At 36.7% G+C, this 17,397-nt stretch overlaps 1 protein-coding gene across 3 annotated transcripts in view; it reads right to left on the reverse strand.

The window, feature by feature from the left end:
* Positions 1-17,397, reverse strand: part of PDE10A (phosphodiesterase 10A) — a 590,722-nt gene that overhangs the window by 77,383 nt on the left and 495,942 nt on the right. For all 3 annotated transcript variants that reach the window (XM_077899644.1, XM_077899635.1, XM_077899625.1), the window contains 4 exons: positions 17,078-17,127; positions 3,802-3,942; positions 1,597-1,752; positions 84-134 (listed from right to left, as the gene is read on the reverse strand). In XM_077899644.1, coding sequence (XP_077755770.1) covers positions 84-134; positions 1,597-1,752; positions 3,802-3,942; positions 17,078-17,127 — 398 coding nt within the window. The remainder of the gene's footprint in view (positions 1-83; positions 135-1,596; positions 1,753-3,801; positions 3,943-17,077; positions 17,128-17,397) is intronic.

Genomic DNA, 17,397 nt, shown 5'->3' on the forward strand with positions numbered 1-17,397 from the left:
TATTAACCCCCACCCTGTCCCCCAGTGGCTATACTTTAAACAGCTCCCCTTAGGGAGTCCCGTAAAAACACCCCAAGGCACACCTGCACCTGATGTATTGCTACTGAAGCCCAGGCAAGATTTGCTGTTGCAACCTAAAAAAAAGGATGAAACACCCTTTGATTAGTCATATGCGGACATCCTAACAAAGGACTCTAGCATAAATGCATATGAAGTATTTTCTGAGGCTGCTGAGTATTTGAATATTTTGCCAAATAGAGAATTAAATATGTACAGGATTTGTCTTTTACATTTCCAGCCCCTTTATAACTGAGTTTAATGTTCTCTCACTCCTCTTAACTGTAGACAAAAAGCAAGATGAATTGCTTAAGAGAGCCATCATCCAATGATTTTCACATAAAATAATTATTTTTCAGTTTAACAAAAAAACTATTAAAATGGCTTCAATGACCACTTTACAATGATGAAATATTTCTAAAATTTTGCTGACAAGTTCTCAAATTACTAGCTATTCTACTTCTTTTATTATTCATTCACTTCCCACACATCCACTGGGTGCCTCCTCGGTAACAGGCACTAGTCTAGGTGCTGGAGACACAGCACCGCCAGTACCAGCACAGTTCATAGAAGACTGTAGAAGAAAGACAAGAAAGAATAAAGAAGTGCCCAGGGCCTTAGCTGGTGACAAGGGGACACAGAGGAAAAGAGTCACACCAGATGGAGGGGCAATGCCACAGAGGATCCCCCTGGGGCTATGAGCAGTGTTCAGGGAAGGCCTCCTCTTCAGCATGGTGACATGTGAGGATGCACCTGAAGGAAGCAACTAGGGTGGGGGGCAACAGGGACACGTGCAATCTAAACAGAGGAAGAGCAGAAGCTGGGATGGCCTGCCAAGTGGATGGGGTATAGGCCACTGAGGGTCTTGCGCATTTGTAGGCTGGAAGTGACAGAGAGATGACTGTGGCATTTGGGTTAAGGATTAATGAGCCGATTCTGATCCAGGGAATAGTGCGTGGAACTCATCGTTTTCCAAATGTATTTGATGTTGGAATCTTTCTTCGGGATATCCTCTAGGAAGAGGACATTTTTAGGGAAACATAGACAACCAGAATGCAAAAACTTTCCAAAGTCATCTTGCTACTTTATTTGATGCACAATATGGCATACTTCTATTTTTTTCCAGCATACTTCTATTTTTATTGTTAGAATGGATTCTATTTAACTAAAATAAATTACTATATTCCTAATGTAATCAGTTTTCTCTCCAAGTAACTACAAAACAAAAATAAAGGTTTTTAAAAACCATCAAAACACTGTCAAGCAAGCTGTGGTTTTACTTACTTACTTATTTATTTATAAAGATTTTATTTATTTATTCATGAGAGAGAGAGAGAAAGGCAGAGACACAGGCCGAAGGAGAAGCAGGCTCCATGCAGGGAGCCCGACATGAGACTCGATCCTGGGTCTCCAGGATCCCACCCTGGGCTGAAGGCAGTGCTAAACCACTGAGCCACCAGGGCTGCCCAAACTGTGGTTTTAAATACTCATTCATTAACTGAACAATAATAATGAGTGTGGTCAAGGGGCTAGCCTCACCTCCTGGTGACTCATACAGAAAGCTTCTTTGCCCCAGTGCCGGTAGAGCTCCAAGATACCAATCAAATCACCAATTGCAGTGACAATTGGTAAACAAAGAACAGACTGGATGCGAGTCCCGGACTCCAGACCAGTACCCCTTGGAAACCGTTCATCCTGAAAAATAAAAGAAGGAAAGATATAAATTCAGTAAAAGAAATGGGAATCATTATGTTAAGATTCTTATTTGTCAGAATTTGCCTAATACTAGTAATAAAAAATAGGCAGTCCCTTTCAAAGGAAAATCAAATGAGGATGGACACTGTAAACTCTATTTAAGAAAATGCTTATCTTTAGCAACACAACACCTATACACAGATATTGCTTTTATGTTTCTTTCTCCCTGTGATGGATTTAATCAATGAATATATATTAACTTCATGCAATAATAAAGGTAAATTTGATGGCTAATCCCTATTTAACCATCACCTTCTATGTGCTAGAACTCTTCCAAGGGCTTTGCCAGTTTATAAATACCACATGAAGGAAGTATACATAAAAAATTGTGTCCGTTCTATTTTTTAAGGTTAGAATAATACAGAAGTGTATATTAATGCTAGTCATTCTGATTGAATCTCAAAGGTTCATATTAAGTATTCAAATCATCCAATAATTATCGATTACTTAGGAAAAACCCAATTGGTTCTTTGACTTTAATAACTTTCTAGCTTAGCTAATCACTCAAAGGAATATAGGGAATTGAATAAATTAATACCAAAGCTACCAATTCTGTTTAATTTCTGCTGTCCGTAGGAAGCTTTTCATCAATCAAGAATAGTACAAATCTGTATTTGTAACTTACAGATCTTTTGAAAGCTTGCATATATGATAGAGCATTTTCAAATGACAATTTGTATAGTATCTATCTACTTTTGAAACTTTTTAAAATTGAAATATGCTTGACATGACATTATGTACATTTAAAGTATAAAACATGTTGATTTTGTGTTATATATTTATATATTATAATACGATTGCCATTGTAGTGGTAGTTAGCATCTCTATCATGTCACATAATTATCTTTTTTAGAAAACATTTTATTTGAGAAAGAGCGTACACAAGTGTGGGACGGGGCGGGGGGGGACTCGGAAAGAGAGAATCTCAAGCAGACTCCATGCTCAGTGCAGAGCCTGATGCAGAGGTCAATCTCACCACCCTGACATCATGGCCTGAGTGGAAACCAGGAGTCAGAGGCTTAAGCGACTGAGCCACCTAGGCACTCCATAAAATGATCTTACAATGAAGATCATGTCTTTCAGCAACCTTCCTTATCTGTATCTGTATAGATAATTAGTAGCAAAACCAGAATTAAAATCCAGATTTCAAGACTCCAACTTAGCACTTTCTCAAGCAATTTCATTACACCTATATAGTCATTGGCATACTTGTAAATTTTAAAGTATAAGTTCATATAGTGACATTTCATCACAGTGCTCACATATAGTGTGGAAGACTATACTAAGGGCTCCATTTGTCACAGTCTCCATACCCATGGGCCTCCAATACTGCGTCTGGGCTTGCTTATGTGATTTCCTTTGGCTAATGCAAGGGTAGTAAATTTGATACAGACAGATGCTTGAAAACTCACTTCCATGTTTGACTTATTCTCTGGAAGCCCTGTCACCATGATGAGAGGTGGGGTGGGAGGGAGGGGAGTGATAATCACTGAGGTTCTCTGACGCCAGGCAGTTCCTAAGTGTCAGCCAGCTGATCTCAGATACATAAGCAAGCCAAGCTGAATACAGCCCAATGAGCAAAATGGTCCAATCCAGACTCATGAGCAGTAACAAGTGGGTATTGCAGGACATCACTAAAACTTGGGGTAGAATGGTACAGAGCAGTAGCTAACTCATTTACATACATCTTGCTAGGATATAAAACAAAGAACAGTGATCATTTAGTTTATATGAATATAAACATACATTTTATGCTTAGCTGTACAGGTACGTTTTGAAATCAGAACTATTTAAATCTAGCTCTCGGTGGGTATGTAAGACAGGATTTTCTGAGAACAAAAATTAGTTTACATACAAATCCATTTATTGATCTGTATTTTGCTCTAATGGTTTTATTAAATGGCTTGAATCATAACATTAAAATGATATGTCATCTTTATGAAATAAATACTTCAGGTTATAAATGTTACAGAGCAAAAAGCCATTTACCCCAAGGATGTCTTCCACTAGCAATGTTTTTCTGGACTTGGCCACATAGGCAGAGATGGTGGTGCCCTGGGCAATAGGCCCAGCAGGAATGAGCCGGGGCTTTCCTTCTTTGATTCCAGGTGGAGTGAACACGCACAGACTCTAGCAAGAAGAAAGAACATGTTTTATAGACCCCCCTGTGCTTTGGCACTACAAAAAGACTCCTAGATACTACTTATTGGTCATGAGGAATCTGTAAGCCAATGAAGAGACAGAAAATGAGGAAAAGTGCTTTGCAATGATCAAACTAGGGTATGTGAGGTGCAATTCTCTCCCGTATTCCCTATAGGACACAAACAGGCTAGATACAGGACTTCAATGAATGTCTAAGCACAGAAACACTCTTAAAATAGCCTCCAAAATTATTTTGATATATAGAAAACAATAAAATGGGGAAAAAAAAAGTTGTCCTTAGGGTCAAGGTTCTGTCAAGCAAGAAACACATACACATCCGGCCCAACCTCCCCTAGAGACTGGACTTCTGGATCAGAAGATAGGATCAAAGACTATAAGTCAAACTGATTTGGTTACATTTTTCATTTTCATTAAAAATCTTTCTTTCTCAATACAGTATTACTTTTTTTTAATGACTCAAATCATTCCAGTCTTTAAATTGGCCTGATTATAAAATTATAGATTTGAAATACTCTTATGCAAAATATTTTTAGCAAATCTGGCTGCATCGTTCCCTTTCAAATGACTAGGTGGGAAGGCAAAGTACTGAAACCATTTTGAGAAGTTTTTAAAAATATCAGTTATTTTGACTAAATCCAATATTTTAAATAAATTTCTACTAAGTAAGAATTACTATTCAAAACAAATAACGTGGAGATTGGGGGCAATATTGTGACATAACTGTATTACGATTATCTACTCAATTTAAAAATATTAAGGTTCAGATAAATTCTCCCAATACTTTACTTTTATCTTAAATTGAATTGCTGTAAGTTAAAATCTAAAGATTAGATAATCCTCTTAAGCTACGTGTTCCTACTAATACTTACTAAGCAAATTCTAGTTGAAGAACTTGAGTTAGATATAATCATACACTTATTAGATAAGTGGTTTTCAAGCTCTGTAATGTCAGAGAACTCCTTCCTATAAAATCTAACTCAACTATCACACAAGAGTAAACCCTATAAATGAGCTCCTCCAATTGAGTAGGAGTGGGAGAAGGAAAGCAGAGCATAGATGCAACCCCAGCTGCTTTAAATAAATCATCATTACTTACAGATGAGAAGTGAAATTCAAAATATTTTATTCACAGGTAGATCTTTATCAGGACTATGCTTACATAGCATTTGTAATTAAGTAAATCAATGCCTGTGAAAAATATTTTTTAAAGGTTCTTTGTAGAGATTAAGTTAAAAATGTTTATTACAAGTTATATGCTTTAAAAAGATTTTTAAAATTTAACTACATATAAGATAGTAAATGAAAATTCCACCTTATTCACTTTTAAAGAGTCTAGAATTCAGCATCACGGGTTTTAAAGTTACCATAGTTCTATTATGCACCAATATTCCTACAGTGTAGATGAAGTAAGATTTTTATTAGATTTAGTGTCTATCATTGCTGCGGTACAAATCGGCGTGCCACCTTCTCTTAAGATTGAGAAAAGAGTAGAAAAACTATTTAAGAACAGGAAGAAGGGATGATTGCAAGGAAAAAAAGTAAAGGATGTGGTATATTCAGCCTGAAGAAAAAATCAGAATTGATAATGATTTTCTCCAACTATGAGAAAGTTAATCATAAGAAGAATGCCGAGCAATGTTCTTTTCTTTACCAAAGATGAAGGCAGGAAATGAATGTGAACAAACCGAGGGGTTTGCCTAGCTCCTATAGAGCTTCCAGGATGGTGACAAAAAGTACTCTGGAGCAAGCTCCCAGTGGTAGCTTTGGCTTTGTTGTTTGAAGATCTAAAACAAGATATCTTTTTGGATGACTTTGCTACATGCCTTTCAAGGCTAGATTTAATAGTATCTACAAGTTGTAATTAACCTTCAAAAACCAATAATGAAAGAATAGCTTATACAATCCTATATTATTAGGAGATCACTTATGTAATATTATAAAATATCTATCACTTCTACGTAGGGTTTCTATATGGAGCACAAGAAACAGATAGCAAATACTGCTTTCTTCCAAAGGTGTATGGAAAGCTATTCCATATATTAGGTTTGCTGACAATCAAAGGTTTGGAAATCTTTCAACTACTTCATTGAATCTGAAAAACTTGTGGATAATAGATAGTTACCAAAAATTTAAATAATTCTTTACCGTGGAAACTTTATCTTTGTTTTACCAGTTTATGATTTTTGTTCATATTTATCAAGTAGAAATGTTTCCAAATGAGAGCTGGAGGTGAGGGCTAAAAGTACTGAATAAATTGTTAAATGAAGGCCAAAAGCTCAGACAGGAGGGGAAAATGAGGACCGGCCTGGGATTGACACCTGTTTCTGACGTGGTTTCACTTTCTCCCCTCTGCATTAGGGCTTTCCCATTCCTTTTTGTTTGTGTTTTACTCCATACAATTCCCTGTGCAAAGGTTCGCCTCATAACATCCATCTCTGATTCAGTATCAACCACTAGTTTGAAATCTGTGTTGTAATGCCATGTTCTTAATGTTCTTCATCATCTTTGTAACTGAACCCACAAACGGACAGCTATTATTGCAAATGGAAAAAATAAGAAACAAACCTCTAAAATAGAGGCTGAATCTTACATGTATTCACAGGATATGGAAGATTCATTAAGCCTACTTTTATTGACTCTAAGAAATAATCAAATGGACAGCTGTGTACTCAAGAGTCACTCTCCAGTGGCTAAACTACTACCTTCACCAAATACTAATCCCCGAGTATACTTGGGTCTCTTTCTGAATTCTCAATTACGTACAGTGGGTTGACAATCTACCACACTGTTTGAATTACTATAAACTTGTCGTACATTTTGTGACCTGACAAAGCAAGTCTTGCTTTGGTTCCTCATGTTTCAAAGTAACCACAGTTCATTGGATAAGATATACTTTGCATCTTTCATTGGCAAAGGGGCTGCATTACTGCATTAATCAATGATGGGTGTAAGTTCTATGGAAACTTATCAAGGAAATACTAACTTTATTTTTATTTTTAAAAATATATTTATTTAAATTCAATTAATTAACATACTGTGTATCATCAGTTTCCAAGGTAGAGTTCAGTGATTCATCAGAGGAATTTTATTAAAAAAAATCACTATGATATTTGGCATGAAGGAATCTTTATAAAGGGCAAGCCCCGGTGGCGCAGCAGTTTAGAGCCGCCTGCAGCCCGGGGTGTGATCCTGGAGACCCAGGATCCAGTCCCACATCGGGCTTTCTGCATGGTGCCTGCTTGTGTCTGCCTCTCTCTTCGCTCTCTCTGAATGAACAAATAAATCTTAAAAAAAAAAATCTTTATAAAGATTTTTTATAAAGATTAAAAAATTACACTATTTCCATAAGAGTGAGTAGAAACTGCTTTTTTTTTTTTTTAGAAACTGCTTTTTATCAAACATCACTACATGGTATTTTAAAATGTACTGACTACTATGCATGTACTTACATCATTTATCTATAAAATCCAATGTTGAACTGAGTCCCTAAAATTAATTCCTGCCCTAACACTGCATCATCTATGAAAACGTTTATTAGCACAAATGTATTTTAGAAGCTAGAGATAAAAAAAAAAAAAAAAAAAAAAAAAAAAAACTAAACTAAACTAAAAACAAGGAAAAGGTCCAAAGTTCCAAACCTCAGCCACCTCTACCTACTCTTCCCAGAGAAGAAATCAACTGCATTCAGAACATGCACGGTGACAAGTACTGCTGTTGGTTCCTCTCTGTTCGGGGAATCTCCCAGGGGCTACTAGCCCTCCACCTCCCAGGACCATCAAAGAGACTGGCCGTGCAGTAGGAAGCGACAAATGAGCTTCAATTTTTCAAAGAAATCCCTTATAAACTAGCCTGTATTTCTGGAGTAACAGCAATTTTTACTACTTATATCTAAGGTTAGATAATTAAAAGTAGATACGATTGGTAAACAGTAGTCATGACCAGTAGGTTCACTTAATGAAGCAATAAAAAAGCATCCAAATTATAAAAAAGCTAATTTGGACAAATAGATTTGGTGGAAAATAAACACTAGAAAAGACTATCATAATTTATTGAAAAAAACATGATTTTTTGATGAAAAGGGAAAATCCGATTCACTGACATCTATTAAATTGAAACACCAGGTGGTAGACACTGTTTCTCATCTTCCTTCCCATACACAATTCAATGACCACTTTATTCATGAAACTTCATTTTTTTTTTTAATGTTAAGGCTTCAACTTACAATCAGATCAATTTTAGAAATACTTCAAAAGTGATCTTATTTATAGGCTTACCATTGGGTTATTTTTCTCACAAGACACTAGATGGCAGTGGACAGTAAACGAATTTAGAGCTATGCAGATGGGCAGGAACAACTGGCCCCAGGTTCACCTGGAACTTTCAGGAGAACTAACTGCATGATTCTTAAGATTAACCTGCTGAAGTTCATTATGCAGTTGAGGAAGTCACGCCATTACTTTAAAGTACTTGCTATAAACTGGCCTTCAACACCAATGTATGAAGAGCTATCTGTTGTGAACTTACTTTATGAATTAAAAAATGTAGGGGTTGAAAGATTTTAGCTTTTACAAAATACTCTTAGAGATAACACAAGAAAACCTATAATGATAATATCATAAAGTATGTTATGTGTCAGAGTAAAAGACTGGGTATGAAAGAGAGAAACTGTAAAAAAAAAAAAAAAAGATTAATTAACCAAAATCTTATCATGGAAAAAAATAGTTTTTCCAACAAATATTTCAAAAGCACCCTGTATGCGTCATGATGTGAATCTCTGCAAAGGGTCAGGACACACAGATATGCTACTTCCTCTCCCAACTCCAGATTTCTCACAGACTTCTGCTTCTGCCCAAGAACGCCCTTTATTTCCTCTTCTACTAAGGAAGAGGTCTTCCAAACCCTACTTAAACAGAGCTAATCATCTGAGTTGTTTTTAGTGTGATTCACCCCAGCACCCCATCAAATTCACTATTCCACAACACCTTGGCTTCCTCTCTGCACTCAAGATTGTATGTTACACTGAACTGTGGATTTCCCCATTTCCTCTATGACATTCTTTGATGACAGGACTGGTGTTTTGTTTTGCTTTTTTTTTTTTTTTTTAAAGATTTTATTTATTTATTCATGATAGTCACAGAGAGAGAGAGGGGCAGAGACACAGGCAGAGGGAGAAGCAGGCTCCATGCACCGGGAGCCCGATGTGGGATCCGATCCCGGGTCTCCAGGATCGTGCCCTGGGCCAAAGGCAGGCGCCAAACCGCTGCGCCACCCAGGGATCCCTTGTTTTGCTTTTTATCATCTTTGTATGCTCAGCAATTTAGCATAAATTTTTGGTACACAGCAGGTATTTTAAGTGGTTTGCTGAATGAATAACATTCACGACACAACATTTAATCAATGGAAGTTAAATTAAGATTTAGACAGTTTAAAAATCTTTTCGAAGTCACAGAGTGGTGAGCTACAATTCACTCAGGCCAACTCCAGAGTCTCATGATGTTTTTGGGAAGCTGTCCGTCTTCTTCCAGGCTCTGAAAAAATGTGTATAGCACAGGAGTAGTCTATCCTGAGGGACTGTCCCAGTGGAACGTGAAAAGCACAGGGAAGGTATAATGAGGGAACCTATTCTGGTTCATCAGTGTCCCCAGGGGTAGCAAACAGCCTGAACAAGGTTTGAACTCAAAAAACAGTTTGGAAAAAATGTCCAAGTGGCTTTTAGAAAAGCTTTTTAAATGCTGTCTCCAGTTTCTTTCATTTACTGGTCCCCCTAGGTTTCCTATCATCATTTGTATTAAATGGGACAATTTACATTTTCCTCAAAAACTGTCTATTTTATCTAAAACATGAGAGACTCCTAACTCTGGGAAACGAACAAGGGGTAATGGAAGGGGAGGCGAGTGGAGGGGACGGGATGACTGGGTGACAGGCACTAAGAAGGGCACTTGATGGGATGAGCACTCAGTGTTATACTATATGTTGGCAAATCAAATTTCAATAAAAAAATATATAAAAATAAATGTCTACATTTATTAGTGTAAATATCCTCTCGTTTATCATTTTCATTCTATCTACTGCTGTATTTCCTAAACTATTAAACATAATTGTGTTTTCTCTTTTTTATTCATTAGGCTGGAAAATAGCTTACATCTGTATAGGGTTTTTATAGGATTTATTTATTTATTTGGGGGGGTGGAGGGGCAGAGGGAGAGAGAGAATCCTTGGGCAGACACCCCGCTGAGTGAGCCTGATGTGGGGCTCTAGCTCACAACTCCAAGATCACGACTTGAGATAAAACCACTTCATAGGCTCAATTGACTGCACTACCCAGGTGCCCCTGTATCTATACATTCTTTGGAGTCTCTTGTTTATATGGATTTTCTTTTTCTAAGTCCATAGGTTAAATTGGCAAATCCTAAAAGGACAGAGATTTTAATTTACTATCGTGTCTCTAGTACTTGGAATACTATCATGCAGTTGTACCCAGTAAAAATGTGCTAAAAAATTAATTTACTTTGTCTCTTATTAATGCCTCAAAAATGTATAGATGTTTAATACTTCAAGGATGTCGGATCTTCCACTGTGAATAACTTTGCCCAGAGCTTTAGCAATACTACACTTCATTTTTGTAAATATTATGCTCTCAATATCCCATTAACTCTATTTGTTTTCTTCTCACAGAATTACACTTCACATTATTTATGTTAATTTCCTTGTTTTTAGCCATTATGGGAATCTGAGTTCTTTTTTTTTTAAATGTTTTCGGAGGGATCTGAGTTCTTAAATGAAGGCTAAAAGCATCAAAGTAGGGTCTAACCCAAAGAATAAAAGGAAATCCACATTGGTAAATCCTAAAATAATATATATATTTTCTGGATAAGCCTACTTATTGATACTACTAACTTTCTCTAAAATGTATTTTTGATCTGTCAACCACTAAAAATATTATTGTATCCTTCTGTTCTTTTTGTGTGTGTATGTGTTTTGCTTTACAAATTTTTTTTTTAAAGATCTTATTTATTTATTCATGAGAGACACAGAAAGAGAGGCAGAGACACAGGCAAAAGTAGGAGAAGCAGGCTCCATGCAAGGAGCCAGATGCCGGAATCGATCTCCGGTCCTGGGATCCCGCCCTGAGCCAAAGGCAGACACTCAACCACTGAGCCACCCAAGTGTCCTGCTTTACAAATTTTGATGCATCAAATATTTATAGTATAAACTTCATAACAGCTCTGCCTTCACTGCAGACTAAACCCCTTCACAAATCCCAAGTGACCTCCTGTTCCAATTTAATGCTTTTATTCCCCAAACTAAACTTCATTATTGATCTTGTGGTACTTTCTCTTATTTTGTTTTCATTTTTTCTAGAATAGGTTTGCTCCATCTAAAATTACCTTTCTATTTTATTTTTTAAAGATTTTATTTATTTATTTATTTACTTGAGAGAGAGCAAGCAGGGGGAGCAACAGAAGGAGAGGGAGAAGCAGACGCTCCACTGAGCAGGGAGCCCAAGGTACAGCTCGATCCCAGGACTCTGGGATCGTGACCTGAGCCGAAGGCAGACGCTTTACTGACTGAGCCACCCAGAGGCCCCTAAAATTACCTTTTTATTTTCAGCCACTCCTGAGTCCTCTGTTTATTATACATGCCTCTATAAAATAGAAGATAGTTGTGGGGCTTTTAAATCTAATTCAAGATTTTTTTTCTTTTGATAGCTGGGCCCATTCTACTTATAATTTTGTTGTGACATATTTTTGAAACGAGTTCCACAATCTATTTTAAGTTTTATATTTAGTGTTTTAATACAACTTAGTTTTCTCTTTTCCTTAACTTTCCATGTTTTCTTTAGATGCTTTCCTTTCTGGTAATATTGATGTGGGTTTTTTTTTTTTTTAAGATTTTATTTATTTATTCAAGAGAGTCAGAGAGAAAGAGGCAAAGACACAGGCAGAGGGAGAAGCAGGCTCCATGCAGGGAGCCCGATGTGCGACTCAATCCTGGGACTCCACGATCACGCCACTAGCTGAAGGCAGACTCTTAACCTCTGAGCCACCCAGGCATCTCTTGATGTGGTTTTTTAATTCTACCAGTAGAATTTTTGATATGTTTAAATACTATTTAAATTACATTTCTCAATGTATCAATTTTGGAAATTATTTCTGCTGTTCTCATTTATGAAAAAGAAATTAGTATTTTTATTACATATAAGAATTCTATAATTCCTCCCATCTGTATCTTAATCCTTGGTATTTTTGGTATAGACTAAAAATCTTATCACAGGAATGCCTGGATGGCTCAGGGCATGATCTCAGGGTCCTGGGACCGAGTTCCGTATCAGGCTCCCTACATGGAACCTGCTTCTCCCTCTGCCTGTGTCTCTGCCTCTCTCTGTGTGTCTCTCATGAATAAATAAATAAATAAATAAATAAATAAGTCTTTTTTTAAAAAGCTATAAATATCTATAATATGCCATCTTGTATTTAAATAAGTAGACATGTATCTGCTCACCTGGGCAAAAACAAAACAAAACAACAACTTTATTTTAGTGTCTCTGTCTCTGTGTGTCTCTCATGAATAAATAAATAAACAAATAAATAAATAAATCTTTTTTAAAAAACTATAAATATCTATAATATGCCATCTTGAATTTAAATAAATAGACATGTATCTGCTCACCTGGGCAAAAAAAAAAAAAAACTTTATTTTATTTAATATGGTTGTCTTACATTTTAGAAGTATGTCAACATATGTTCAAGCAATAGGGCAGATTAGATAATATGATACTCCTGGAGAAAACAATTTTAAAATTATTTAAAGGCTGGATAAAGTACATTTTACAATCATTTCTAATGCATTGCTGGGCTGAGAAGAATGGATGGAATCCACAGAAATATAAAAAGAAATCAATAAAGAAATCTGTGAGGCAAGTGAATCCCAAGCTGGATTGTTCTTGAGAGCAACAAAGCTTGGATGTGCTGACCTCCCCTCAGGAAAGCATGGCAGCGAACAGAAGAACCCCCACATGGGGCAGAGACCTGCAAAGGGCTAATGCCTCATTGTAGCTGCAAGGGTAAATATACTTAATGTTGCAAGGAGATTGCTAGGGCCCCAGAGTATCTTGTATTTATTGCTAGAGGGACAATAAAAATCTCCTCTGAGAAATCATAACTGTGTGCCACATGGGTGTGTTGCTTGAACCCATACTACTTTGTAGTCTGAAAAAAAATCTCATGAGATAATTTAAAATAGTCCTGGATTAGAAGTGTCTTAGATGACTGGCAAAAAACAATTTATATCCTGTCTCCAGGAGAAGGACTTAAACACAGTTCTTAAGAACAGCCATTTAAAAAGGCCCAAGGAAGAAAACGATTCACAGTTAAAACACAAAATAAATTAAAACACATGAGCAAATAAGCCACTATCTTTAAGACATGTATGAAACAAAACCAAGATATGTAAATTCAGAAAGAATATAAAACAATGTTAAAGGGGTATAGTTAATATGTCCCAAGAAATAAAAGATCAACTTAAAAAATATCCAGGAAATAAAAAAACTATACTGAAGAACTGAGAAAAACAACAAAAAAGAACCCAAAAGTAACTATGCTCAAGTCAATGCACAGAGAATTTTATCAATCTGATTTCTGTATCCAGCAAAGATCTATTCTAAGAAAAGTGATGACATAAAGACACACTCAGACAAAAAGTGAAAGTTTCCCATCAGCACACTCTCACTAAGGAAAATTCTACAGGAGAGAAGAAAAGTGATTCCAAACGGAAGACCTGAGATGCATGAGGAAATGAAGAACAAAAAAAGTGGTAATCTTGTAGATACAACTAAAGAAACACTTCAGGGGCGTCTGCGTGGCTTGTCAGTGAAGCGTCCATCTCTTGACCAGTGCAGGTCTTGAACTCAAGGTAGTGAGCTTAAGGGCTGCATTGTGCTCCATGTGGAGTGTGGAGCCTGCTGAAACAAGAAAGAAAAGAAAGAAAGGAAAGAAAGAGAGAAAGAATGAGAGAAGAAAGAAAGAGAAAGAAAGAAAGAAAGAAAGAAAGAAAGAAAGAAAGAAAGAAAGAAAGAAAAAGAAAGAAAGAAAGAGGAAAAGGAAAAGAAAAGGAAAAGGAAAAGGAAAAGGAAAAGGAAAGGAAAGGAAGAAAGAGAGAGGGAGGGAGGGAGAGAAAGAGAGAAGAAAAAGAAAGAAGAAAGAAAGAAAGAAAGAAAGAAAGAAAGAAAGAAAGAAAGAAAGAAAGAAAAAGAAAGAGGGAGGGAGAAAGAAAGAAAGAAAGAAAGAAAAAGAAAGAAAGAAAGAAAGAAAGAAAGAAAGAAAGAAAGAAAAAAAAAGAAAGAAAAAGAAAGGAAGGAAGGAAGGAAGGAAGGAAGGAAGGAAGGAAGGAAGGAAGGAAGGAAGGAAGGGGTCCTTGGGTGGCTCAGTGGCTTAGTGCCTGCCTTCAGCACAGGGCGTGATCCTGGGGTCCCGGGATCGAGTCCCACATCAGGCTCCCTGCATGGAGCCTGCTTCTCCCTCTGCCTGTGTCTCTGCCTCTCTCTCCCTGTCTGTGTCTCTCATGAATAAATAAATAAAATCTTAAGAAAAAAAGAAGAAAAGAAAGAAAGAAAGAAAGAAAGAAAGAAAGAAAGAAAGAAAGAAAGAAAGAAAGAAAGAAAGAAAGAAAGAAAGAAAGAAAGAAAGAACTAAAAAAGAAACACTTCAGTGAACCTAGACTTCAGGCGATGTCTTCTTCCTACCCACAGAAGTCCCCAGGGCAGGGAAATATTAAAGGCACAGACACCTGTGTGGAATACATACAAGGAAAAACGTGGTGAACAAAATGCAGTAATCACCCCTAAAAGTATCCTCCCAGGAGGACAAGGTCTCTGCCTTCATGGAGATCCCATTCTCATTAGAAAGCCAGATAAACAATCACACACACCATAAATAAATACATAATTACAGACTCAGTTAAATTCTCTGAAGGAGAAGTATATGATAATAATGCACAACAGAGTGAGACAGGACTTAGGAAGGTCAGAAGAAGCTACAATTTTTGCTAGGTCATCTGCTGTGTGTTCCTAGGGACATGCTGTTGAGCAGGACAGGACCATGGACACAATGACCTCAGAGATAGTCATGTACAGTGAAATCAATAGACTTAGGAAGCATATAGTGTCATCCCCTCAATTAAGTAAAAAAAGTCAAAGAATTAGAACTGGTATACATAGAATACAGTTTAGAGACTGTAGACACAAAGAGCTTTCTCTAAATCACATATTCTAGGAACCTACTTCACAAAGGTCAATGTATAAACAAAGCTTGCAAAAAACCCCCACAAAAACCTACAAGCCAGCCAAGTGCCTAAGAATATGGGATTTGTGAATCTCAACGCAGGCTCTAAAAATTCAAGCACTTCCTGAGGCTGTCACACCCTGCAGACCCCTGGCCTCTTGTTGCCTGCTCTTCCTGACCTCTGCAAACCACTTTCCCCCATTCTCTGTCACACAGAGCAGAAGAGGGTCATCCCATGGGGCCGTCTCAGTTCCAGGGTTCACTCACTTCTTTTCATGAAAACAGCTAGAAATGCTGAGTCCGGGATCCAGGTTTCAGCAGAGAATTGGATGGGTCCGAGTTTGGGTCACAAATAGCTGTGATTGAAGGGAAAGGGTCACGTGGTACACACTCAGCTGCCAAGGTTAAGCCCTGAGAGTTGTCTGCAGATCCCAGGGGCGTCATAAGGAGACATGCACTCTCATGATCACCCTGAGCTAACATACACACCAGTACATTTTCAATAGAATTACAAATTATATAACAGTTTTCTAAAAGGCAAAATTTTAAAAATAAATTTTTGGAATGAATAGGAAAGAATGAGATCTACTTGTTATTTCAGTAGCTTACCCATTAGCTGAAATATCATTTAATGTTTTTAAAAGTAGTAGTGATATTTGAATAATTTAATTTAATTAACACTCTTATTCTGTACATGGAAGGCACTAGGAGAGATGCTGGGTGAATGTGAAGATTTGTAAGAAAAGGTCTTTTACCCTAAAGAGCTTCTAATCCTGTAACATAAATTTTTACTATGCAAGGGGGAAAGAAGGGCTGCAAAAAAGAAGAGGATCAATTATGGGTTTGGTAAATCAGCCAAGAAATATTTTTGTGCAACTACTGTTTATCCTTTGGACTACTGTATAATTCAAGAGTACTATCAAACATCTCAGAACACTTGCATCTCTATTCCTATTAACATTTTATATATTATAAATAGCACACATTTTGATTACTCATACATACAAGTATTGCATTGCAAAAATACATTCCAAATCTCAAATAACAATGCCTAACTCATAAGAAATACATAGTAAGAATTTTCCAAATATATTTATAAATAATTTCTATATATTTAAATTACAAATATAATTGTTATTGGCTTAGAATATTGGTCTAAAATGTCATGTATGTGGTTTTAATTTCATAACAAAAATCAGATGCCAGTAGCCAAACATCTTAAAGTACTTTTTAAAGTGCCTTATACACAACTGGATTTGATAGTGGGCCATGCGTTGAGTAAATTAACCCAGAGACACAAGGTTCAGCCTGTCGCACAGAGGACTAGAAAAGCCCCATGTCATGGAACAGTCTGAGCTATGGCCACCACAGCTCCGGGAGCTACACTTAGTAACTGTCCCAGCTGTGAGAGTTGCCTTAAAGAAATTAAAAAAAAAAAATCACACACACATAAAAATACTAGACTTTTGTTCTCATTTTACTGTTACAGACTGTTTTGCAAGGGCATAAATCATCCATGGTGCCCCAGCTCCCGGTGCTGAAATATCTTTTGTACAAAACACTAAGTCTAGAAATACCATCCCTAGGATACGATACCATAAACCAAAACTAAAACAATAAATAAGTTATAAGACTTTATGCCCCAATGTTGCCACGCTGCTAAACTTTTCAGCTGGCAATAACTGTGTATAGAAACGGAACACAACATGAGTTTAAAGTACCTAATTCCCAAGCATCTGTTGTTTGTAATACAGTGTATCTTTTTTAAAAAGCTTATGACATTTTCTTATCTAGAGCACCAAAATCTAAATTTAGATACTTACATTATTGCACTCTCCAAGGAAATACAGTGCAAATCCATCAGCTTTTGTGGCTGCCAAAGTAATAAAAAGGGAAGAAACTAATCTCAATGGAAGAACAGACCACGTATAAACTCTTTAAGGTGAGACCTCAGGCAGGAGTCTTTGTGAAAGGACCGTTACCATAACTAATTGTCATGCAGTCAACTGAGCAGATTAAGTTACCACTTTACTCAATCACACAAGTAGAGCATCTGCATTCATTATGCATCAGCTACAGCAAATTTTAAGATGTGACATCCTCAAATGCATACAGCAGCTCATGTGCTATGTAATAATATCTT

This window comes from Canis aureus, chromosome 1 (assembly GCF_053574225.1).
Source record: "Canis aureus isolate CA01 chromosome 1, VMU_Caureus_v.1.0, whole genome shotgun sequence".
Classification (NCBI taxonomy): domain Eukaryota; kingdom Metazoa; phylum Chordata; class Mammalia; order Carnivora; family Canidae; genus Canis; species Canis aureus.